At 44.1% G+C, this 25,016-nt stretch overlaps 1 protein-coding gene across 2 annotated transcripts in view; it reads left to right on the top strand.

The window, feature by feature from the left end:
- The first annotated feature begins 262 nt into the window (after positions 1-262).
- The window catches only part of PTCHD4 (patched domain containing 4), an 87,060-nt gene continuing 62,306 nt past the window's right edge, over positions 263-25,016 (top strand). Inside the window, exon 1 of one of the 2 annotated variants that reach the window (XM_086745197.1) lies at positions 263-855. In XM_086745197.1, coding sequence (XP_086601323.1) covers positions 430-855 — 426 coding nt within the window. In that variant the 5' untranslated portion in view covers positions 263-429. Of the gene's footprint in view, positions 1,030-25,016 lie in introns of both variants that reach the window. The other variant, XM_086745196.1, reaches the window with a different exon arrangement.

Below are 25,016 nucleotides of genomic sequence, written 5' to 3'. Positions count from 1 at the left end.
GTGGGATGCTCTCTGCACCGCCCTGGAGCCTCCGCGGGGCTGCGCGTAGCGGAGCGGGCGCGGAGCGGCGACTGCAGAGCCGGCAGCGCTGCCGGTGCAAGAGCCTCGCCTCGCCGGGGAAAGGGGGGCACCCGGGCGGGGCGGGGTGGGGGGGAGACGATACGAATTGGCAGGGGAGGGAAGGGAGGAGAGAGGGGCAAAAAAAAAAAAAAAAGAAAGAGAGAGAAAAAAAAGGCAAGGAGCCCCCCTCCTCCTTCCTCTGCCCGGTGCCTTCCACCCCCGACACACACGCGCGCACACACACACCCCATTGATCAATATTTGGCTGCCTTGCTGCAACTTGCTGCAGTCTTTTAAAGGAGTAGTAGAGAGAGAGAGGGAGAGAGAAAGGGGAACTGACAGGAAGGGGTAAGGAGCTACACATGTCACATGTGCTTTCTAAGACGGCCAGGAGCATCTGCAGGCTGGATCTGGTGGAGGATGCTGCGGCAGGTGATACACAGAGGGCTCCAGTCGTTTTTCTACAAGCTGGGCTTATTCGTGAGCAGGCATCCGGTGTTTTTCCTCACTGTGCCCGCAGTCCTGACCATCATCTTCGGCTTCAGCTTGCTCAACCGCTTCCAGCCTGACACTGACCTGGAGAGCCTGGTAGCCCCCAGCCACAGCCTGGCCAAGATCGAGAGGAGCTTAGCCAGCAGCCTTTTCTCCCTCGATCAATCCAAAAGCCAGCTGTATTCGGACTTGCACACCCCGGGGAGGTATGGCAGGGTGATTCTCCTCTCCAAACCCGGAGGCAATATTTTGCATCAGGCTGATGTGATCCTGCAGATCCACCGAGCCGTGCTGGAAATGAAGGTGAACTACAAAGGCTATAATTATACTTTTTCCCATCTGTGTGTGTTGAGAAATCAGGATAAGAAATGCGTGCTGGATGATATTATTTCAGTGCTAGAGGATCTGAGGCAGGCTGCCCTCTCCAATAAGACAACAGCCAGGGTGCAAGTGAGCTATCCCAACACTAAATTAAAGGTATGCTCTTACTGCATGCTTTTGCCAATTAAAGAGGCAGCACTTCATTTCTTGTCCTAAACAGCAAAGAGAAATATTATCATATCTATCTCTCTATATCTAAATGTGTGTGATCTGGGCTTTCCTCGGGAAGCAGCTGAAACTAGTGCTTTGCTATTGTTCTGTACAAGGAGGGAGGGTTGGGGGGACTGTACGCTTACGCACCAGGAGAAGCGGGGAGTGGAGGACAACCTTGGGACTAGGAGACCTTGCAATGCCTTGAAAGGTTGATACCTGGAGGAAAAGGGACAGGAGGTTTGTGGGGTGTTGAGAGGTGGGATTTCGCTATCACCTTTTCCAACCTCACTGGCATGGTGGGATAATTTATCTTTAATATGTCCAGAAAAGGCTTTCCTCAAATGCACAGTGAGCTCCTCTATCTCCCTGCCTCTGCGAGTGCCGTAGGAATAGCGGGAGGTTTGGGCCAGAAGTGATTTCAGGTGTCCTGCCTTCTTTTTCTTTACCTGCATGCAAAGAAAGGGAAGGGAGGTGGATTTTTTTTTTTTTCTCTCTGGTGTGAAAATAATTAACTCTGCTGCGGATGGATGGACTGGAGTTTTGGGATGGATCCCATCAGCTAGAGGCTTCCAGCAAAGGCGAAACAAGGTAAAAGGGGAAACAAGTTTCAGTCCTTCCAATTAAAAGGATAAACAATTCGGCACAAATGACCTCAGGAATATTTCCCTGGCACACAAGCACCCATCTGCTTTCCCTCTGATCTGGAGCAATCCAGTTCACCAGAACTAACCTACTCTGAGCAAATAAGGTGCAAAGTTTGCAGGCGGCTGCTGAAAGAAGTTTCTGCGAATTACAGGACATCTGCATGCTCCCCCAGGCATTGCACCAGAGGCAGGTTTTGTTTAACAGAGTGTAACAAACTCCCTGGCACACTAATTACTCATGGCTCAGGTTTTAGGGAAGAGGAGATGGTCCTTGTACACCAAAGAGGCTTTTTGGGGGTCACCAGTCCCCCTTTTTACAAAAAGATCCTCAGGGATGTGGGAGGTATTGCTCTTGCAAGTACTGGCCAGATCCTGAAGTTATCATTTGTTTCTTACTGTTCATTTAGCAGGAAAAAAAAAAAATAAAGCCAGTTCTTGCCCCCAAAACTGAAGCAGAGACATAGGGTGATTTTATTGGTCTTTTTGTTTCAGTAAAAGGGCCAGATGGGACAGCTGGGATTTGGTCCCATTGCTCTAGATGTTCCAGTAATTGTGTTGTGCAGAGTTGTGGCTGGCTGAGTTGAGTGTGTGGAAATGAAAAGGCGTCCTTGCTGCTGCTGGAAAGTCCTGAGTGCAAGGAGTGCTCAGAACACCAATTATTCTGAATTAAATATCCCCGAACAAATTCTGTCCTTTAGTTTGTTGTGAAGACAGTGCTACTATTGCAGAATTAAAGTGCTTTGTTTCCATTTTGCTTATTTTTTTAAGTCAAGATTAAGATAGTTCAGTGAAGGACACTGATAATCTGGATTAACATAATTATAAACTAGCTTTATACAAAAATAGTCATTCTACTCTCTCAATACAGATTAATTTTTTTTTTTTTGTGTAGAGAAACCTTAACTGAGCTTGGCAAAATTAGAATGAGCTCACTTACAATGTGTTTTTTAACTGGGAGAGTGCCTACAACTCCTCCTTTTTTTTAAGATAAAAGCAAAGGAAAAAAAATAACCTGGTCTGGATTAGAGATTTAGTGGAATAAGTGATCAGTAGATAATTCATACATAGAAAGGTTTTCCCAAAGCATAGATGTCTGATTCTAAGCATTGCTGAATGCCAGCTAGGTACATCCAATCCCCCAGGCAGTTGTGTGTCGTCTTCTGGATGAAGGAATAAATGCCCTTAAGTACCCAGGTTTAAAGTTGGACCGAGCAGGCAGCTTTCTACCCACTTCTCAGTGAAGGGAGTTAAAGCCGCCCAAATCTGTGACTGCACTTTAGAGAAAAGCTAACAATTACAACCCGCTTCTGCAGATAGGGAGAGTGCTTGGTGTTACCGAGAAAGAGAAACACACTTTGCCACAGTTTTTCTTTTTCTGGTGTGGTAAGGACTGTTGTGGGACCGCAGTCAGCCCTGAACCTGGTCTTCAGCTATGGCGTGTCCTCAGATACTCACCTCTTCTGGTCTCTTTGGCTTCAGCTGCTGGGAATAAATTACTACTTTGTATAGATTAATTCACTAGGTGAGCTCCCTCTCTGTCATCTCTGTTGTCCCATCTGCCTAGCTACAGGGTTAGGAAGTGGTGGGCAAACATCTCTTGCTCTCTTTCACGCCAAAATATTGGTTTAATCCAGGCTCCCACGCTGTTTTCTCACCTCCCTCTCTCTGCACCTCTGAGCAAAGGCTGTAGAAACCCAGCTTTGGTTTGGGGTGTCTAGATGTGTTTAACCAGAAATATCTTGAATGCTGCTCCCAACAGGGTAGATCAGCCTCTGGATATTCAGGAAAGGGAAACAACCTCTGTAGCTTAGCTGTGAGCTTTTTATTTCTTTTTATTTGAGTCATGGCATGAAGGAGTGGTCGTAGCTAAACCTCATGGGAATGCAAACAAGAGGACCAGATCTGCCTGCCCTTATTCAGTGTGGAACAGCATTCATCGCACTCACTGGTCCATGTCCTTGTGAGCTTTCTCAGCTAAACTTTCCTGCCCCATAAGGACCTGCCAGGATCCTCAGTTTCCTCATTTTCTCAAAGGACTTGGTTGGTAAATGCTGGTAGATTTTGCTTTGTTTTGCTCCTCTAATAATGGCTTCAGATTGAATAAAATTATTCTAAGAACAATACGGTGGGTTTGCAAACCGCAAAGGTGTCCCAGATGTGTTTAGTCTGAAGTTGACACGGGTCAAATGTCAACCTGTACTGGTTTGGGAGCCACAATGACAATGTTGAGCTGTTTCAACGCCTCTCCCGCTCCATCTGGGAGCTGCAAAAAACATCCCATAGTTTTTTTCTTTCTCTCAAGCCTTGTGAGTTCCTCTCACTTTGTCCCTCTTCCTGCCTCCTACTGAGCCCAAATTGGTTTGATTGTCTCAGGAGAGGCTGGCTGAAGGCTGGCTGTGGGTGAGCTCTTGCCAGGTCTTCCACAGGAGCTTTGTGAGAGCCCTACAAACAGGTTTCAGCAAACTGCACTGGTTTTGAAACAGCTGTTACTGGGCTGCAAAGTCTAATGAGACTGCTTGGCTTTTCCAAAGAGAATCTGTCTGTAAGGAGTAACGATTGTTTAATCATTACGCAGTGTCATGTTGGAAGAACTTATAGCCTTGAATACATCTATCTATTTTCACTGCCCCTCTGTTAGTCTGGAGGTCTTGGTCTCTCTTCTCGCCAGAGGTGGAGCAGAGCGTTGGCACTTACATGCCGAGTGCAGACTGCAGTGTGTTTTCACACGCCTGAAATGGGTTTAAAATCCACTCTGGCAGCACAGTGTCATTGTAGGCTAGTTTACTCTTCCGAAAGGCCAGGTGAACCTTGCTGTGTGAAAATGCCTGCTCCCATTGTTTGTAGACACTCTCTAGCCTGTTCACAGTTATTGCTAAGCTACGCTGCAGTCTGCAGCCCAGCCAGAAGAGTGACTTGCTCAAGGTCATGCAGATAGACCATGGCAGAACAGGAAAACAGAGCTGGATGGATGAAGTCTTGACTTTATGAGAGATTCAAAGGCTTTCCAGATATATCCCGGAGCAAGATTGCCCATGCTTTCCTCAGCCCAGGACAAAGAACTAATGTGGTGTTCGGAGTCTGGATTGTGCCCTGACCACACAGACTGGGCAAGTCTACACTGAGTACAGACCTTCAGACTGTTAAATCTCGAGTTTCAACAAATCCTCGCATCATTTTTGTCAATTAAGACTTCCAGGACAGCTTCAACTTCTTGGTTGGTATCTCTACTCTATCCTGGGGATAACAGCGTGTACCTGCTTGGATATGTTGTGCCCCTGCCCCTAAGGCCAGAGTATGGTCTGAGGTACATTTTATTTATTGGCATAGACAGAATTATTGATTACATGGGGATTACTCCTTGTGTACTATCAGATATGAGGAAGGAGATTGGTTTATGACCCTGATCTGCCAATAACTCAATCAAATTTGCTGTGTTTATTAGGAAAAAAAAAATCACTACAAAGAATGAGAATGATTTCTGAACATAATCCTTATCTGGAGGGAAAAAAAACCCGAACAAACATGAAAGCATTTTTTTTCAGGTCTTTCACCTTTACTGTTTCTTTTCATGTTTATTTGCTAGTTTGTTTGAGAAAACATAATAACTTAGAACTTATCTCTCTGAGATCAGAATGAATATGACAACTGCTGGTTGAAAGGAGCCTTTGTAAGCAGATTGGTTTTTGTAATACTGCCTTCAATTAATTAAGTACCAGTCATTTATGAACACTATTTATGAAACAGCAGCCAATAAAACAGACATCTCTATTACAACATATATTATAAGCATATCAGCTGGATATTGAATCCTTTATTGCTTAAGTAGAAAAGTTACTTGCATTTACTTAACATCTTGAAACTTGTAATTGCGGACTTGCTACTGGCCAGATTCTCAATTTTCATCATGCTGATAGCTGTACTTTTAAATAAGCCTTGCTTCATCTGCATTTGTGGAGTCTTTCCCACTACTCTAACAGTAATTCCTTCTTAAATGACCCTGAGGCACTGACCACCTCCACGGGACAGAGAGGGCATAAAACCAGAGCCTGCCTACGTTTGAGTAGGTATCTGCGTATCAATAATATCCACACACTGTTTATTTCCTCAGTAAAGTTGGCTCAAGTATAAGATTACTCTGACTCCAAGGACCAGATGCTTCCTCAGAGGCAATGTGGCTCTGTACCCACTTGTGATACCACCTGTCCCAGTCCAAGCCTGTGGCTGAGGATCCTGTGAAGTGCTCTGTGGCTGGTAAAAGCTGCTAAGCCTGTCGTAGTTCAGCCCCGATCGGACCAGACTACGCAGTCTCTCTCTCACTCCCCCCACACTCCGAGAAAAACAGGGAGAGAAAATATAAGGAAAAACGGCTCGAGGTTTGAGATAAGGACAGGGAGAAATCCTTAAAGTTACCGTCACGGGCAAAACAGACTCGACTTGGGGAAAACTATTCATTTATTACTACGAACAGCAGGATAATGAGACAGAGAACAAGATAACCTCCATCCACCCCTCCCTCTTCCCAAGCTTAACATTATCTCTACTACCTTCCCCCCCCGAGCGGCACAGGGGGGAAGAGGGAATGGGGGTTGCGGTCAGTTCATCATATGTTGTTTTACGCCGCTGCTTCATGGTCGGGGGAAGAACTCCTCACATTCCTCCCCTGCTCCAGCGTGGGGTCCCTCCCACGGGCCACAGTCCTTTGTGGAACTGCTCCGGCGTGGGTGATCTCTTCCACGGAGTTCAGTCTCTCCAGAACAGCTGTCCCAGCGGGCCCTCCACGGGCCACAGCTGCCTTCAGGCATCCACCTCCCCCGGTGTGGGGTCCTTCACGGGCTCCAAGTGGATCTCTGCTCCTCCGTGGACCTCCATGGGCTGCAGGGGGACAGCCTGCTCCACCATGGTCGTCACCACAGGCTGCAGGGGAATCTTGGCCAGGAGCCGCATTACTCCTCCCCCTCCTTCTGAACTGACCTTGGTGTCTGCAGCCGTTCCTCACAACAGGCTGGTAGGTGTCTCTCAGGATCTTTTTTACATCTCATTCACTTCTCATCTCCTCTCCACTTCTTGCAGCTGGGCTGGACCGAGTCGGGCCCAGTCGGCTGCCTGGTGAGAGGCCAGAGGGTGAGGCCTGCAAGGCCCATGAGGCCTGCGCCTCCCCCTCTGCGCCTCTGCCCCCACTCAGCTTCTTCACATCTTCTCTTCTCTCTCTTTTTTTTTCTATTTTCCCATTCTTAAATACGTTATCGCAGAGGCGTCATCACGAGACATTCTGCTACCAATCGGCTCGGCCTTGGCCAGCAGTGGGTCCGCCCTAGGCCTGGCCAAGTCCCCTGAACAAAGGGGAGCGACTTCTAGCAGTTTCCTACAGAAGCTACCACCTTAGGCCCCCCCTACTAAACAAAACCACAACAAGCCAAATCAAAATAATAAAACACAGGAAGGGATAAGATCAGAAGAGGAAGACTGGAGACTGCTGATAGTTTTCATCTCCATTTCTCTGATCAAGACAAGATTGGGCAGGCTGAGCTCAGCGTAGCTGCCCAGTAGCATGAAAACAAGCTGAAAATGTTCAGAAAGTTTTCTGGCTTAGAGGTTAGGAAAATTTATTTGGAAAGAAATAAGTTGCTCTTCCAACTGTGTTTCCGTACTGTGTGGCAGGACTAGGAAGGGCTCCTGACCCACCTCGTCTGGAGGGGCTGCCAGAGCGGCTGTCTGCAGCACATTAGCTGTGCCTGTATTAGAAGATGTCCCTGCAGCTATCAGCTCTTGAGGACATGATCGAGCAGCCTGCCTGCTTCACATGGGCAAGAAATGAAGCGTTTCCTTTCATTTTCAGGAAAATTCTCCACTCCCTCCTCTGCTTAGTACATTAGGAACAGTCTCTTTCTTAGCTCTGTTAGACCAGATGTTAAGACAACCCTCTTGTCTAAAAGGAAGGCAAGACTATGAGCTCTGACTGCACCAGGGACATGAAACCAGGTTAACCTGTACCAGGACAAGGTGTCACAACATAAACAAACAGCAGAAAGACAGCAGAAACCTATAAAAGCAAGGATGGGGTTTAGGGTGCTCTTTTAGAATCGCTGTCCTTCAGTTGTGAACTTAACTTTCATTATCAATCTCTGGGGTAAATTCCACCTTCACCCCACCAGGGCTGTAGGCAGCTGGTTCAATTGGGTGTGGGGCTCATTCCTTCCCATCGAGCAGCTGAGAGCAGTGGATGCATCAAAGACTGCAAAGAAAATATTCTCCATTGACCTCCCAGGTGACCTTGGTCAGCTGCTTCATGCTGTTCCTTCCCAGCTATTCCACTCTTCAGTTTTGTCAGCACTTGCTGGGAGACATGGCCTTTTATGCAGTGCCAGGCCTTCTGGAGACCTTGCCGCGATGTGAATAATAATAAAGAAACAATTGGAAGGTTGTTTGGGTAGAGAGAAAAGGAAGATGCAATTGCAAGCCCTTTCAGTTGGTAACAACTGCTCATCACTGTGGATCTGGGGTGGATGTCAACCACTTGCCAAAAGTGGAAAGTTCAGTAGCACTTTGCCATCTTCCTACAATAGCTACTCCTCTGTGGACAGATTAAAAAAAAAAATACTTTACTACATATTCAGTTAATTCTTGGCAGTGTTTCTACTCTGATGTAACATCTTCTGATCTCAGCCATCCCTATGCCTTTCCAAAATACCTTTTGAGCCCCTTACTGTACTGACTGTGTGAGCTGTTGGAGTGCTCTGAAATCCTCCCTCTGAATTTCTGATGGATGAGTATCTTCTGTGGTTGATGCTCCATCCCTGGAAACATTCCGGGCCAGGTTGGATGGGGCTCTGAGCAACCTCTGGTTGGAGATGCCCCTGCTCCTTGCAGGGGGGTTGGGCTGGATGGCCTTTGAAGGTCCCTTCCAACCCAAACTGTTCTATGATTCTATCTGTAACAAGAATTAAAATAAATTCGGCTACTGCATGATAGCAAGGCAAGACAATACAATTAATGAGCCTTTGAATAAAAAATGTGTCATCTTCCCAGCCAGAGAAATAGGCTTTAATGGAGAGGAGATCCCTAAACTAACATTAACTGATGTGTTCTGTGGTAGAATTGGGAGGAACTTTGTAAGGAGAAAATTAGGTTAATAAACATGTCCAAAAAAAGTTATTAAATTCTTCAGTGTCCTTTATGTATATGTGAGTATGCATATTACATCCATATCTTTCTTAGTCAGTAAACAATGATGTAGGTGAGGTTGTGCTAGATATTTTGAAAATATTAATCTAAGAACAAAACTTGTGTTAAAGCTTTTCAGACATTCAGAGGTAAGAGACTCCTATGCAGAGCTCTGCACTGTTATTATTACAGAAGTCATGGTGAAAAAAACTGCTGACTGGTTTTCTGAGAGGAGTGAACTGAGTTATTAAAATCATGATCTTGCATTTCTACGGAGAGGCTTTAATTTGTGCAGACCCCAGCTCCATCGCACACTCCTAGCGCAAGCAGTGAGATGTGCTGTGCATGGCTGGGACTTGAGCTGAAAAGCAGCTTTAAATACTGACGAAACAAAGTCTTCAACATGGGAAAGCAGATGCTGTGTCTGATGGAGAAGAGAGGGGAAGACAACAGGAAGCAGAAAGGGAAAGCTATAGAGATTTTTTTTTTCTCCTTAACCCTATTCACACATTGGTGGGTAATTCCTGCATGATGCCAGTTCTGCGTGCCCAGCAGCAGCTCTGTGTGTCGTAGGACAGCCCTCTCACAGGCGTCAGTCGGCCAGATCAGCTTTTCTCTCTGGTTTTGTGTTTTGGTACCAAACGTGCCCTCCTCCTCCAGTCCACTCTTGCTAGCAAACTGGTACTGCACACAGAGAGCTGACGGGGAGATCATAGGTTGTGAGACCGGCATGTCAGTACCTGGGTAATATTACAGAAAGGTTTTGGTCTTGTAATGATCTATAACTAGGATGGGAAAAGTCAGTTGACATCACAGATGTGTAATATTTCCTCAATACATATGATAGCAAATGTTTCACCAGAATAATTCCCAGAATAATTTCCAAGAATAATTCTTTAAAAACACCAATTGCACAAGTCCTAAAGCCTGCTTGTCTAATCTGAGGGCATCTGAGAAGGCAAAGGGCCGTCCTGCCTACCTGTCCCATGCCTTTAAGGAAATGCACATCGCAGAGACTTTAAGTGTAATGAAGCCCAGGTATGCAAGCTGGGATTAAAGATCAAGCTCCTAATGGACCAGTCTGCCACAATTAATTTCCTTGTGCAGTCAGTGGGAGACCTGGGGGGTGCCAGTGGGTACCTCCACAGGGAAGCTCAAACACCTAGCATATATTCTCTTGCAATACAGAGGGAACATAAGCATCACCTATAGGACCGGTTCAGTGGGCACCTAAAACTTGTGCCCAAGTTAGATGCCTAAAAAAATCAGAAAATTTACCCTTGTATAAGACAGGGTCTTGTTTTTCTTACACCTTGCATAACTGTTTCCACCAGTATCTCACAAGTGTTGTCAGTCTGATGGGGAGGTGTTATTCTTACCACACACAGGGTGTATTTTTGCACGTGTGTCAACAGCTTCGAAAGGAGTGCTACGACTCAGAAGTAGCCATGGAGTGTTTTCCTGCTTCTGTGCTAAACCACTCATTCACCTGTGCTGGATGTAGGGCGGGCCCATAAAATTTCAGCTGAATCTTTTTCTATCAGAAGTTACAGTACTCTTGAAATCAAAAGTGTCTGTGAAACAATGTCTACCTTGCCCTTAATTTTGTTCCCATAGTTTTATTTTAATGTGTCCCCAACAAAATGCTTCTATTTTTAATGTTGAAATGGTTCTTTTAAAGAATTCTTTCAAAAATATTTTGCTCTCACTTTATATTGTAGATTAGAAAATAAAGGAGGGGAAAAAAGTTACTTTAAAAGGAAATGTTTTCCCATGTTCAAACTTTGGGGAAAGAGAGGTCACTCTGGTTTGAAAAACACAGAGAAATGAAGTCACCCCACCAGGTCTGCCTGGCAGGACTCCTGCGTGGCTGAGGACACAGCCCAGTCCCCGTGGGCGTGTATCTATCCTCCAACAGGGTCCTTTGGCTCTTTTAACGCCATTTTTTTCACTGGATACCAAGGCACTGTATTTATGGGCAAAGTGATCCTCGCTTCCAGTTTCCCCGAGCAGGTTTAGCTTGTAAAACAACTCGCAGTTCATTAACAAGAAAGATGCTGTTAGTGGTACTTTGTTATGCAACACAATCTCTTGTTTGATGGGGCCTGTGACTTAAATATAAGTCATCTTCTTCCTAACCATTTTCCAGGATGGCTTCTTAGGGAAGATTTTGATTAATTAACTAAACATATTAACAAATTCAATGCTGAGCAGATGCAGCAGTGAAATATTCATGTGCATTTTTCTCCTTAAAATCCACACTTCAATTTGCTCATGTTCTTGACTCATGCCCTATTGAGTGAGATTTTATTCACAGATAAAACATCCTCCAATGGAGGTTTCACCATACAGACTTTTGGATAAAGGTGATAAACCCACTTTTCTTCAGGAGTAGCTGGAAGGTGTGGTAAAAAAAAAACTCTACTGCTGGTGTTTCTTTGTTAACTAACATTCATTTTCCTGTCCATAACTGATTTTCTATCTGCACGTAAAAACACAGGTCATTCAGTTGGTGCACACCAGACTTATTGTTGTAAATTACGTAGAAAGTTGGGACAGCAGCAAAGAAACAGGAGCATTTCTGAATATTGACAAATGTCTCTCCAATCCTCTCTTTCCCCAGGCTTCAAGACTAGCACAAGTATTAGGCTTTAGGTATATACGCAAAAATAAATTTCACAAGCTTGACAAGCTTAAGAGCTCCCCTGCTCTCGTAAAGTATTTAATGATATTTCATTTTTGAGAATAATTTAATTTTAAATAAAAAGTTGAGGTTTTTTTTCTCCTAAAAGAATAAAGCTTGTATCCTTACAACTTTTACCATCTTCTTGCTCTAGTATAAGATTTTGGATGTGGGAGAAAGAGGAAGGCATCCTTGAAGGGAAAAATTGTGTTACATAAACGCCAAATACTGTAGTTGCATATGTTCTGTGGTCTTTTCATCAGGCTAGGAAAGTTAAAGCAGGTCATTTGTCACTACTTAAAAGATCTGAACAATGCTTCTTTAGGAATTATTCTGACACTTTTTTTTGTGGAAAAACCAATTACTCTTTGAAGCAGAAAAAAATTACAAGGAAAAATAAAGGCAGAATGGGATATTTTTTCACTTTCTTTAGAGTAGCTAAATGAAAGGTAACAGGATAGAGAATAGCCTGGAAGGAAACTCAAAGAAACTCAAGTGCATCCTGAAATTATAGACCCAGTTTGAACTGGGTCTTTCCTATAGTCTCTTCAATGAGAATATAGTGGACAGAAAGGACAACATTTCAGACTCTGCTTTATGAAGGAGCAGTTTAGGGTGTCAGACAGTGATTTTGATGCAGGACCATGTACTCAAGAACTCGTATTCTGCTGCAACTCTGATCTTCCTCTCCCTTACATTGATTTTCCCATCATAAAGGAGTGCTGTGATGCAGCTGGAGAAATTTGGTCAAAGAGCTGTTGGAGTTTTATGAGCAATCTCATGCCTCTTCCGTGCAACATCAAGCAGTCAAAGACATATAAGGTTTATAAGGGCGGTCTAGCCCATTCCCTGGCCTGTGCAACATTATGAGGAAATCCTAATAGAAAAATTAATTCAGGTTGGCTTGGATGGGAAATCAGTCATGTGGGTTGGAAACTGGCTGAAAGATTGTAAACGAAGAATCATGATAAATTATAATGTAACAAGTTTATGGAAGGTATCTTGCAGGGTATCTGGAGAATTTGTGTTAGGCCTGGTCTCATCTAACATCTCTATTAATTATCGGAAAGTGGAATTGAATTGCACAGGAATGAAATTCACAGATAGTATTAAACAAGGAGGAGATGGCAGCAGCAGCTGAGTCAGAGAATTTACACAGACAGGACTGGAGCAGTTACAAAACTGAATAGAAAATAAACCAATTTTCTGAAGAGTTTTGTTTGGATTCTGGTCCCCAAAGGGCAATCTAAAGTCCTCCCTTGAAACAGATTCCTGTGAGCCAAGCTTTGCAAATGTTGAACAGAAGGTGCAGTGCTTGAATGATATGACCGAGGTCAAAGACAAAGTTGATGTTAAAGTTGGGATTTTGCAACCCCCACAGAAAGGGCACTTAGTCTTCTGACTTTGACACTGCTTTGCAAGTATGGACAATTCACTACTCAGTGTTGTCCTTCATCCTTCACCTTCCTGCATATCATGTTCTGCAAAGACAGCTCCATATGTTGAGTTTGAATGGTGCTTTGGAGGCTGTAGATGATGCGTTAAGTAATCAGTGAAGCATTGATAGATTGTTGCTTGGCCTTGGTCCTTTTGTTATGTTTCTAGAATGAAATCAGTAGTCTTCTGGAGTCTTATGCTGACTGTGTGGATTTTGGATGGGCCAACCTTGAAGTTGTTTTGCCATGTTGTGCATCATCTGATTGCTCCCCACCACTTCAAATTTGAATAGCCTCATACCCCTAACGTCACAAATTGGCTCAATTTTGTCCCTGTTGAATTTTGTCATTGATTAATTATATTATAGTTGTGCCAGGGAAAAGTTTTCGTAGCAGAGAGTCATAAAACTCAGTTGAGTTGGACAGTTAAAAAATACTCAGCTGGATCATTTCTACTGTTTTTTGTTCAACTTGAGTGTGGCTGCAGACCAAGCCTCTAGAACAGGTTGGTGATGTTTGTGAAATAGATTGTGGAGTCAGGCCATTTCTTCTCTTCTTGACAAATGTCCGCAACATCAGGCCATTTGCTGCAGCAGATGGTACCTGGTCTGGTCTGCAGCGTCAGGCTGTGACTCTGCCAGGCAGCTGAGGGTCTCTGATGTAGCAGTTTGTGGATGCTCATACACAGGGTAATGATGGGAAAACCAATCCCAAAGGTGGGATATATTTCTTCTAATTTGAGTCCTTTTATGTTTGGCATCTAACCTAAACTGGGCCCGGTGTACAATCAGAGGAGAGAAGGGTGAACCTCTAGAAGCAATGCATTTCACTTCTTCTGAACAACTACATTGGGCCGGGATGAATTCACCCTTCAAAGACATCATGGACCAGAGAAAGAATGTTCTGATCATGCATTCACTTTTCACCTGGTTAAAATTAGGTGAGCTGAATCCCACCATACTTTCATTTCAAATCACTATAATAATAATAATAATAATAATAATAATAATAATAATAATAATAATAATAATAATAATAATAATAATAATTTCATAAGCATGTGAATATACTAAGTTTTAAGATCTTTATTAGCAAAGACTTATGTCAGATGAAGTGATTCTGAATGACCTAGGTCTGTGCACATCTGCATGTGCACAGACCAGAGAATAAACTTCCCAGAGTAATTCCATGGGGAAAATCAAAGCTTCTTCTCAAGCCCATTGCACTTTTATCTCACACCAAATCTCTGATAGGGTTTTGAAAAACTCTTTTGGGAAATTATTATTATACAGTTGCAAAAGAACTAAAATACGTTGATCTGAATAAGGAATTAGCTTCCACTGGAGGAATGGGAATTAAATGTCATCCTCCTGCAAAATAGATTGCCAGATATAGACAGTTTATTGCGGTAGGGAGACTGAGATTTTGCGGAGTACTCAGAAGACGAATGCTGAGGTTCTATCATCTGGAAGTGCTTCATCATCTAATTACTCTTTGGCTTACTTTATCAGAATTTTTCCCTGATATGTATTCGTTTGAAATCCAAAGGTGATTAGATACCACAAGGTCCCACCATCTGCAGTACTTTTGTTTTAAAATTAAAAGTCCATTCCTTCCTATACTGCCAGAACCAAAACTTTTCCAAGTAGGTTATACTAATATAAATTGAAAAATCACTTTGCACTCCAGGGGACTTTGAAGAGTTTATTTAAAAAAATATGTATTACATTAAAGTAACTGTAAAATGTCTATTTGGGGAAAAAAAAATTGATGTCTTGCAGGGAAAGGTCTCAGATAAGTTGAAAAGGTGGTGGTTGTTATTTTGTTATTATTTACAATGAATATACGACATTTCTTCAGAAGAGCTTATACACAGTAACTAAATATTCATCTTACTTGGTATCTTGAACGCATTCTTAATAATAGTACTACATTAACATTTAAATCTAGGAACACATGGAACTTAACTTTAAGCATTTAATGTTGGTATTTAAGTTAGGATTTGGGATATTGTAGGTTTTAGGAAGACCCTAAGAATGAGATTCAGCCTATTAAAGACCAAAATTTCCCTCCGGAGGTGCCCTGGAGCAAAAGCTCTTCTTGAGCAGGCAGCCTGATAGGCCTGGCATTTCTACCGCGGTTGGTTAGGTAGCCTGACTCAGGGCCTCAGAGTCCAAATTCTGACTTTTCATCTTTCAAGTCCTGTTCTGGCTGAAGAGGCACATCCAAATGAGAAACTCTGCTTGAAGTTAATAGCTGCTGTGTACTGGCACGAAAGGACAAATACTCAGCCGTGAAATACAGCCACCTTGAGGATGAAGCTATTCAGGTGTTGCATAGCTGACACCACCACTGGACTACGGAGTTTGAGCACAGGAATTAAAGAAATCCTGAGCCAGCTGGCAGCAAGGAGAGAATTAAATATTTTTTTTTCTTTTTCATTCTTCCTTCCCATTGAGTTTGCGTAAAACTGCTCCAGTCCAGTTCATCGCATGCCACATGAACTGCTGCTCCCAGGTTTGCCAGGGAGGAGGTGCAGGAGAAGGGAAGCGACCCTTCCTTTGGCAGCATCACCAATTTGTACTGTGAAGTACAGCAACTGAGGAAACTCCAGCATCAGATGGGAAGGTCTGTGGAGCATTGGCAGCTTCTCCAGGTGTTTGCACTGCACCTTGCACAGCAAGGTCCTGGGCCATGCCAGAACCTCACTGGTGACCAGAGATTATGGTCTGAACTGAGAGCTCAGCATCTGCTGTACCTCATGTGGGTCCTCCCAGGCCTCAGCAGCGCAAAGACTGCATCGAAATTATTTGCTCCCAGCATGTGGAGCTTGATCAGCGGCAGTTGTTAGCAACTCCTGCAATCTCTAGATGAAAGGTTTGTGCTGATGTAAAATTTTCAGCTTATCGCATGCTGTTGTTTAACACTTGTTTATCATTGCAAATGTGCTCTGTGCCTTCTGAGACAGCACGAGACACTCTCTCCCACGAAGTATGGCTGAAAAAAATAAACAAAAGCTGGCCCTCATAGTGTCAGCAAACTTCCAGTGGGAGAGCTCTGCAGTGATGGGAGACAAAGGGAAGCCCAAAGTGATTCTGCCATGAGCTTTACTTTTTTGACTGGAATAAGAATTAAAGAAAACATATTAGAGAATCACACATGACAGCACCTTCGTCGCTATAGGCTACTAAGAACATAAGATTTTATCATGAAGGGCACACGTTACAAGGTGATCTTGAGACAGATTTTACAAATATAGAAAGTATTTGCTAATGTTCATATGTGAGGGGTGAAAAATCTCTCTGAACAGACTGAATTCAGAAACACCTTGGGTGGTAGTCAGCTATCTCATATGCAGATCCAGAACCCCAGCTTCAGTTATATTTTAATGCATAAATATAGGCCTATTAAATGTCTCATTCCCACTCCCCCTTTCCAGATTCTGGTCCAATGTTAGGAAAAAAAAAAAAAAAAAAGGAAAAACATCTGAAACTAGACATTTTTTTGGCTCTCTCCAGCTAACAAATGGCCAAACTCATTAAAAACCAGTGTGTGCTGGAGGGAAGGGGAGGGATGCTTCAGGCTAGAGAAATTGCTTCAAAATGCCAAATTTGAGATTAAAAAAAAAAGAGGAAAACTGATTAATTAACTCTTAAAAAGGAGGAATTTCCAGCTGGAAGTGTTAAGTGTCCTTAACTATATCTACTTTGTGCAGTACCTTGTTGAGCACCGTGAGAATGGAAGCTCCTGATAGGACTTTGGTAAGAGCACAGCAGTGCCTTGCATTTGAAGGCTGGGCTTAGTTAAGCCTGCAAACTGCTTATCTGGAAGTTAACCTCAAAACCACGCTGGCCCCAGAATCTCACCACATTACGCTTGGCTCTGTCTGATTCGTTATTTCTTTTCTTCTTGCCTTTGATAAAACGTTATCACAACGTTTCAGTACTTTGACTGCTGGTCCCCAGAGAAACCAGGAAGAACAGAGACAAGAGAAAATTAGAGATGTTTGCCAACATAAAACATAATTTAAAAAGAAAAAAAGTACCCTTTTCGATGTCATTATTGAAACTTCAGATTGTAAGATCTTAAATGATTCCTGTAGATCTGCTTTACTCCTGACTTTTTATTCTCTGATGTTTGTTTTTTAACATTTCCTTTAGATGAAGTAATAAAACCAGGCAAATCCAATTCCTTTTGCTTCCTGGCAGGTTTTCTTCCTTTTTCTGGTGTGTATTGGACTTCAAGTGGTGTAGGGAAAACAGTTAGAAGAGGTGCAGAGTGGGATGCACACAGTGCAAGAGGGCCTGCAAACCCGTCAGTGAAAATATGTGGTGCCTTTTTAGGATCTCCTTTTAGGGACAATTGCTTGATCCCATTCTCATCCCCCTCAAAACCATTCAGCTTGGGCATGTGGAGTGACAAAGTTTTGCAAAAAGTTTTGTGCCTTTTTGCTTTTGTTGATATGGAAAGATGACGGGAAATAAGTTTTTCTTTATTTTTAGTGTTTCCTGCTGTCTTTTTTTTTTTTTTTCTACTTTAGGAATCAGGTTCTTGTTTATCCTCTAACTTTATGAGCTTCAAGAAGGCTTCAAGATTAAACCTTTACGGAAGACAGAAAGCATTCTGGTGGAATATTGTCCAATTAACTCCTATTTGAAGAAAGCAATTACCCTCTTCAGATAACAAGACTCTCCTGGATTTCACTGGGGCACAAGATAGATAGCTTTAATTCATTAATCTTGTTTATTTTTTATTCTCAATTTCATTCAAATCCCTGCATTTTGAAGAATTATTTCTTTGCTAAAAAAATGAACAGTTACATTCTTTCTCCCCCTTCTCAGCAGCTCATTTCACTTTTTTCTTTGTCAAAGAGCTGAAAAATCCACAATAACTATGAAACTTCCAAAGACGTCTTCCAGCCATGTTATGGAAGACACTATCTTGGTGTGTCACGTTTTAGAAATGCACAGAGGCTGAAAATTGGGCCAGATGGACTACTGTCCTGCACTGAAAATACATTTCTTGCCTTCTTACTCTCTTTGTAATTTTCTTCCTTTCCATAGAATATTTTTAACATTGAGTTTGAGCTGTGGATGAAATCATGGAGTATTCTTTAATATAAAGTATTTGTGTTACAGATTCCTAGAGTTTTCCAAATATGAAAGATGGTAAAAGTGTTCTTCACACACATGCCTACATATGTGAGTGTGAGTGTTTAACTGTGTATATCCAAATTTTGTTGGTTTGTGCATGTCCCTTGAGGTACTCCTGTCGCCTTAGTGATTTATTACCACATTTCTCCTTGGCACAAAGACAATCCTTTGGGATGAACTCTAGTTGTGCTAGGGAAAGAACTCAACTTTTTTTTTTTAAATTGGACCTGGGTATTTGTCGTAGTTCAGCCCCGATCGGACCAGACTACGCAGTCTCTCTCTCACTCCCCCCACACTCCGAGAGAACAGGGAGAGAAAATATAAGGAAAAACGGCTCAAGGTTTGAGATAAGGACAGGGAGAAATCCTTAAAGTTACCGTCACGGGCAAAACAGACTAAACTTGGGGAAAACTATTCATTTATTACTACAAAGAGCAGGATAATGAGACAGAGAACAAGATAACCTCCATCCACCCCTCCCTCTTCCCAAGCTTAACATTATCTCTACTACCTTCCCCCCCGCCGAGCGGCACAGGGGGGAAGAGGGAATGGGGGTTGCAGTCAGTTCATCATATGTTGTTTTACGCCACTGCTTCATGGTTGGGGGAAGAACTCCTCACATTCCTCCCCTGATCCATTGTGGGGTCCCTCCCACGGGCCACAGTCCTTTGTGGAACTGCTCCGGCGTGGGTCATCTCTTCCACGGGTGCAGTCTCTCCAGAACAGCTGTCCCAGCGGGCCCTCCACGGGCCACAGCTGCCTTCAGGCATCCACCTCCCCCGGTATGGGGTCCTTCACGGGCTCCAAGTGGATCTCTGCTCCTCCGTGGACCTTCATGGGCTGCAGGGGGACAACCTGCTCCACCATGGTCGTCACCACAGGCTGCAGGGGAATCTTGGCCAGGAGCCGCATTACTCCTCCCCCTCCTTCTGAACTGACCTTGGCATCTGCAGCCGTTCCTCACAATAGGCTGGCAGATGTCTCGCAGGATCTTTTTTTACATCTTATTCACTTCTTCTCATCTCCTCTCCACTTCTTGCAGCTGGGCTGGACCGAGTCGGGCCCAATCGGCTGCCTGGCAAGAGGCCAGAGGGTGAGGCCTGCAAGGCCCATGAGGCCTGCGCCTCCCCCTCTGCGCCTCTGCCCCCGCTCAGCTTCTTCACATCTTCTCGTCTCTCCTCTTTTTTTTCTGTTTTCCCCTTCTTAAATACGTTATCGCAGAGGCGTTATCACAGGACATTCTGCTACCAATCGTCTTGGCCTTGGCCAGCAGCAGGTCCGCCCTAGGCCCGGCCGAGTCCACTGAACAAAGGGGAGCGATTTCTAGCAGTTTCCTACAGAAGCTACCACCTTAGGCCCCCCCTTACTAACAAAACCACGACATTCCACCCCTCGCCTCTGCGAATTATGTATTTAAGAATTCTAATTAAAATACACACACATCAACAGAAAAGAAAAAAGAATTCCCCGCACCAAGAATCAAAATAATATCCTCAAAACACCAACAGTGAATATACCATGCAATTTACACACAATTCACCACTTATCCCTTCACCACAATCAGAACATAAATTTCCCCTAATCATTTTGCTCTTTTGTCAAGTTCAATCCCTGTTTTGCCCATTACCGCTCCCAATTAAACTCAATCCTTATCTCAAATTCCTCGAGCCCCACATTGGGCGCCAAAATAACTGTCGTAGTTCAGCCCCGATCGGACCAGACTACGCAGTCTCTCTCTCACTCCCCCCACCTTCCGAGAGAACAGGGAGAGAAAATATAAGGAAAAACTGCTCAAGGTTTGAGATAAGGACAGGGAGAAATCCTTAAAGTTACCGTCACGGGCAAAACAGACTCAACTTGGGGAAAACTATTCATTTATTACTACAAACAGCAGGATAATGAGACAGAGGCGTTATCACGGGACATTCTGCTACCAATCGGCTTGGCCTTGGCCAGCAGCAGGTCCGCCCTAGGCCCGGCCAAGTCCACTGAGCAAAGGGGAGCGATTTCTAGCAGTTTCCTACAGAAGCTACCACCTTAGGCCCCCCCTTACTAACAAAACCACGACAGTATTCTTCATGACTTAGCACCTGGCAGAGGCCTAGATGTTGTCCCAGTTTGCATAAGTGGTGGAAGACCACAACTGTACTGTGCAATGCAGGAGCTTGGATTTCCCCTCCTGAAGTCATGTGGCAACTCCTCACAAAAGTCTGTCATAAAGCAGGATCTGAATACATGAAAAATATGAATGCCGTCCTGCTTGGTGATGTGAAGAACCATGGAGTTCCTGGGGTAGAAAAACAGTTTTTGAGGAAATCCCCACACCTCAGTGCAAAGTTCCTGCTTAGCTGAATCAACCTGCCGTGCTCTGCGACTGACCTGCAAAGAGTGAGGGTGGGGGAATGCAACCAAAAATCTCCAGTAATCAGTGCATGGTCCTGTGCATGGTGAGAAGAAGCCACCGACCCATAAACCAAGTCCCTTCTTTCCAGACCAGAGACAGAGGTGAAGTTATTTATGCCATGCTCTCTGTCTTCCCCCACTGCTCGCTCTTTGCATGTTGACCTATTAGAGGCCGTTGGGGAGAACCCCAGAGCTGGAGATCGGGTTTGAATCCTTCTGCACTGTATTGGGCCCTATGCACAGCTCCAGGGCAGCACCATACAATCATGCAGAGGTTGCAAACCAAGTGCCTGGGAGTAGATAGATGCCAGCAGGAAGAAATAACACGTGCTACCCAGCCTGAAGTGTGACTTTTGGGGTGGAAATGCTTGAACTTTCCTATTCTACTGCTGGAGTTGGGCATCGGTTTAGTGTAGCTAAACCCAGCCTTGAGTTATTGGTGTTTTCTCCTTCCTGCCTCCCTCTTTTTTGCACCTCCAGTCTCTTTAGGGCACCCCAGTCCATAGCCCCGCTTTTATTTTACAATGATAACAAACTCCACTTATTTTGCATCACTGACCACTTTCTTGCTACATAAATCCCCCCACAGAGCACAGTTCCCACTTGCTTATTTTGTCCACAGTAATCCCTTAATCAGGAGCCCATTAACAGATGGACGGGGAAACTGTGCTGGTCTGTGGTGATTATTTTTACCATCATCCTTCATCCTGGGGGATTTAGGGGCTAGACACTTTTTGCTCTGTGCTACCAGGGAAGCTCCACTGGCAGGGACAGGCAGTGAAAAGTGTAAGGTTGAGCCCAAGGTAGCTGCCTCGAGGGCTTTTCATAGAATCATAGAATCTTTAAGGTTGGAAAAGACCTCCAAGATCATCAAGTCCAGCCATCAACCTAACATCATTATGTCCACTAAACCATGTCCTGAAATGACATGGTTTGATCCTGAACAGGGCAGAGCACAAACTCAAAGGACAATATAAACTGCGTAGGGACCTGTGGTTCTGTGCCTGCTGGAATAAAGAGGACAGTGGCATTTTAAGACCTGACCTGGTAGATTTACACACCTGGGCTTAACAATGACTTGAGAGGTCCTACTGACATGAATCTCCTGTGGAAGGTAAATTGATGTCACAAGTTTTGCTGAGCCACCTACTGCAGGGCTTCCTCTCCTGCCATCTCACCAGTCCCGAGGTCGCTGGGCACCCAAAGCCATCTGTGGCCTTCACCCTTGGATACATCTCGTGAGGCTGGGGTTCATCCACCAGCTCACCTGCCGCTGCCTGAACTGTCAGTGCCAAAGCTATTTCGCTGCTGTGCCTGTGATCCTGCTGCTGGTGAAAGGGAGAAGAAGAAAAAGGCAGATAGGCCAACTGTGCCCTGAAATTACCTCCCAGCACTTGCAGTCCTCTTTGTGCTTTCTGTAACCCCTCCATCTTCCAGGAAAACCCTTCCCCACATAGAGTTGGTGTGCAATCACAGCCAACGTGGGTATTACTCAGCAGCTTCAAGGACACCACTGTGTCCTTGGGTGCACAGGTATAGTTTAGGACAACTGGGGACAAAGCTGTGCTGGCAGTCAACTGGGAAGTAGATTTATCCCTCTTTTCCCAGAAGAACTGGGGTGGGATCTGAGATAGACCAAATGGGAATCTGACCTTGAGAGTGAAGGAGTCAGCTGAGTGATGAAGAGCTTGAAGATAAGGCAAAGAATACAGGAGGCTTAAAAAGGAAGAAAAGGTGAAATGCAGTCTAGAAGCAAAGGTTTGGTGTGGAGTGAGCTGATCTGAAAGGGCGAGGGCTTATCTTGCATTTTCATTCCTAAGGGATGTGCAGGGGAAGCAAACGTGGAGGAAGAGCCTTTTTTGCCTTCCCTCCGACCTTCTGCTCTCTTGACAGCTGAAAACCTGATGGCGCGATACTGAAGGAGAAAAGTGGGGAGGACCACTCAGAAATACAGTGTGTCCAGTAACAGAAGCTCCTCCACACAGAAGAAGTCTCCAGTAGCAATCACACTCTGCTATGGCACCCTTATGAATTCCTCCATAATTCGATTTAGTTGGAAGCAATAGATCTATGTTAGGAACACTTCTCTTATTCTCTGTTACTAATCCTATATGTCTCTTGAAATACTTTTCTCCTGTTCTTGTCTCTTTTCAAATTACTTGGTCAAAAACTAGAAACCCAAAGGAGTAAAGGAAAGGAGCACAAATGCAGACTCATCAGAAAGAGTTGCGGGATGGTTCTGATTGCCTTTCGGATGTTCTGGGTACACATCTCCTTCATGTAAAAATCACTGTCGTGATCACTGATTTCCCTGGGAGAAGGCTCAAGGTCTGTGTTTGTTAACATGCAGGACATGCCTGCGAAGGGGCCAATATAAGCCAGAGATGACAAGACAGGTCAGCTAGTTTTGTGTTTGCATCTGCCACTGAGGATGAGCTAATCTCTCCTAACTTTTTCATGTGATAAAAACTAGGATCAAGTCTTGTGCTTCTGCTGTAAACAGAGACAGGCAACTGCAGTGGGCAGGTCTGTTTTTCACCTATACCTTAGGATAGGGTGAATCATCCTTTGGATGTGCTTGGCTCTTCCCAGTGATTATAAAACAAATTTGCCTGACTAGCTGGTGAGCTGAACCTCATCACTACCAGATAGCTGGAAATAACTGGATTGCTGCTTATTGCAGCAGAGACCTAGAGGATTATTTCCTGGACAGCTTTTCATGTCCATTTTCATACATTTTATTTTTGCTGAGTGTACAGACCATACGGCCATTGCTGCATCCTTGTTCCCAGTCAACCAAGGTGCAGTTTTACCTCGAATGCGTTGCCCTCAGGGCTCGCCTGCCGTGGACTTTCTGTCACTGAGCAGTACAGAATAGCTGCACAGGGACAAGCACAGCAAGCAGTCTGCTTGGTGTGCAAGAGCACCTACACAGCTCTGAGGGTAGGAAAGCTGCTGCGCCGACATAAATCAGCGTTACCTGCAACCATTTGAAGGAGATGCTTCAGGAATTGTTGGTAATTGGTGGCTGTGTAAAAGGGATCAACTGGTATAAGGTCTCCATGGATAACTGTACCAGGGACAAGGACAGAGAAATCAATTTGATTAGAGAGAAAAAAACTCCCTCCAAAGTTTTACAGTGAGCTAGAGGGAGGTAGGAGCAACCAAATACGTTAAACCTTAGGTAATGTCTCAAAGAAAGGTTAGGTAATGTCTCGAAGAAAGGAGATTTTAATTCTATTTTACCTTGAAAACTTTAGATGAACTAAAGAAACTGACTTCATCCTAACCTCTGTGGATTTTAGTATAATACTTTCTATGATCTCCTTTTGGTAGAGTACGAATGTCCTTATCACGGGGAGAAACAACTACATTGATCTCATTAGGATGTTTATCACATCATATATTTCACCAGACATTCCTGGTTGCCCTCTGTTGAAAATTTTTAAACTTTTAAGATAAAACAGAGTTGAACCAGGATTGCGTGATTTATCCTAACATTTCTAGAAGGTAGCTTGATAATTATCCATCGCTCCAGTTGATAAAAGGTAGCAGCTAAAGAAAAATAAAAATAGAGATAAATTCACTGGCAAAGGTTCTTCAAATGTACTTGAATGATCTGATGGTAGGGTATAGGAGCTCCTCTCCTCCTTGCCAGGGATCCAAAATGACTTTTAAACCTCTCACCAGCCCTGGCATCCACTGGGAACTGTGCTGGGAAGGCAGGAGCCTCAAAAATACCTTAAACTCTGGTTTTCCCATGAGACTGAAGTCAGTGGAGGCTGGTGCCATTCAGAGAGGGGAGGAGAAGACAATCTGCTCAAGGCTGATGTGGCAGCGGGCAGTGACCAACACAGAACCCCAGGGATGGGAGTTGGGGCTGCGGCAGCCACACTGAAACTATTAAGGAAACAAAAAAGGTCCCAGGTAGTTTAGTAGTAAGGGAGTATTGCTAGTATCCCTCTGGACTGCGTGCAGAGATCATCTATGCCTACATTAGCACCAGCAAAAGATATTTACCTCAGGAGGCACGGCTGTTTTTCTTTAACCCGAGAGGTCCTGCCCTCAGATCTAGAGCAAGTCAAGCATCCTCAGGCCGTTTACATATCTTTTTAGGATATTAAGGGTCCAAGCATCCTTTACAAGCAAGTTTCTAGCCTGAAATGTGGTAGGGGTTTATTCTAAATCCATCTATTCAGCATTAGTGATTTTTACTGCTGAATGGACAAGGAGTTTGGATATAATAATAGAATTGGATTTTCAGCTACGTGCATGGATTTTCAACCATGTGTAAGGCCAGGTCTGCAGAAATGTGGGTGACAAAATCCATCATTCTGGGGAAAAAGATGGACGATGCTGTTGATATCTGTCATTCCTCGCTCCTCTGAGAGTCCTTAGTTCCTATTCTCCTCCCTCTCACTATCTAAATCTACAACATGGCTTTGGGGCA

The sequence above is a fragment of the Chlamydotis macqueenii genome, chromosome 3, assembly GCF_036417535.1.
Source record: "Chlamydotis macqueenii isolate bChlMac1 chromosome 3, bChlMac1.mat, whole genome shotgun sequence".
NCBI classification, from domain to species: Eukaryota; Metazoa; Chordata; class Aves; order Otidiformes; family Otididae; genus Chlamydotis; species Chlamydotis macqueenii.
Note: the sequence above shows the minus strand (reverse complement) of the source record. Positions and strands in the feature narration are given on the sequence as shown.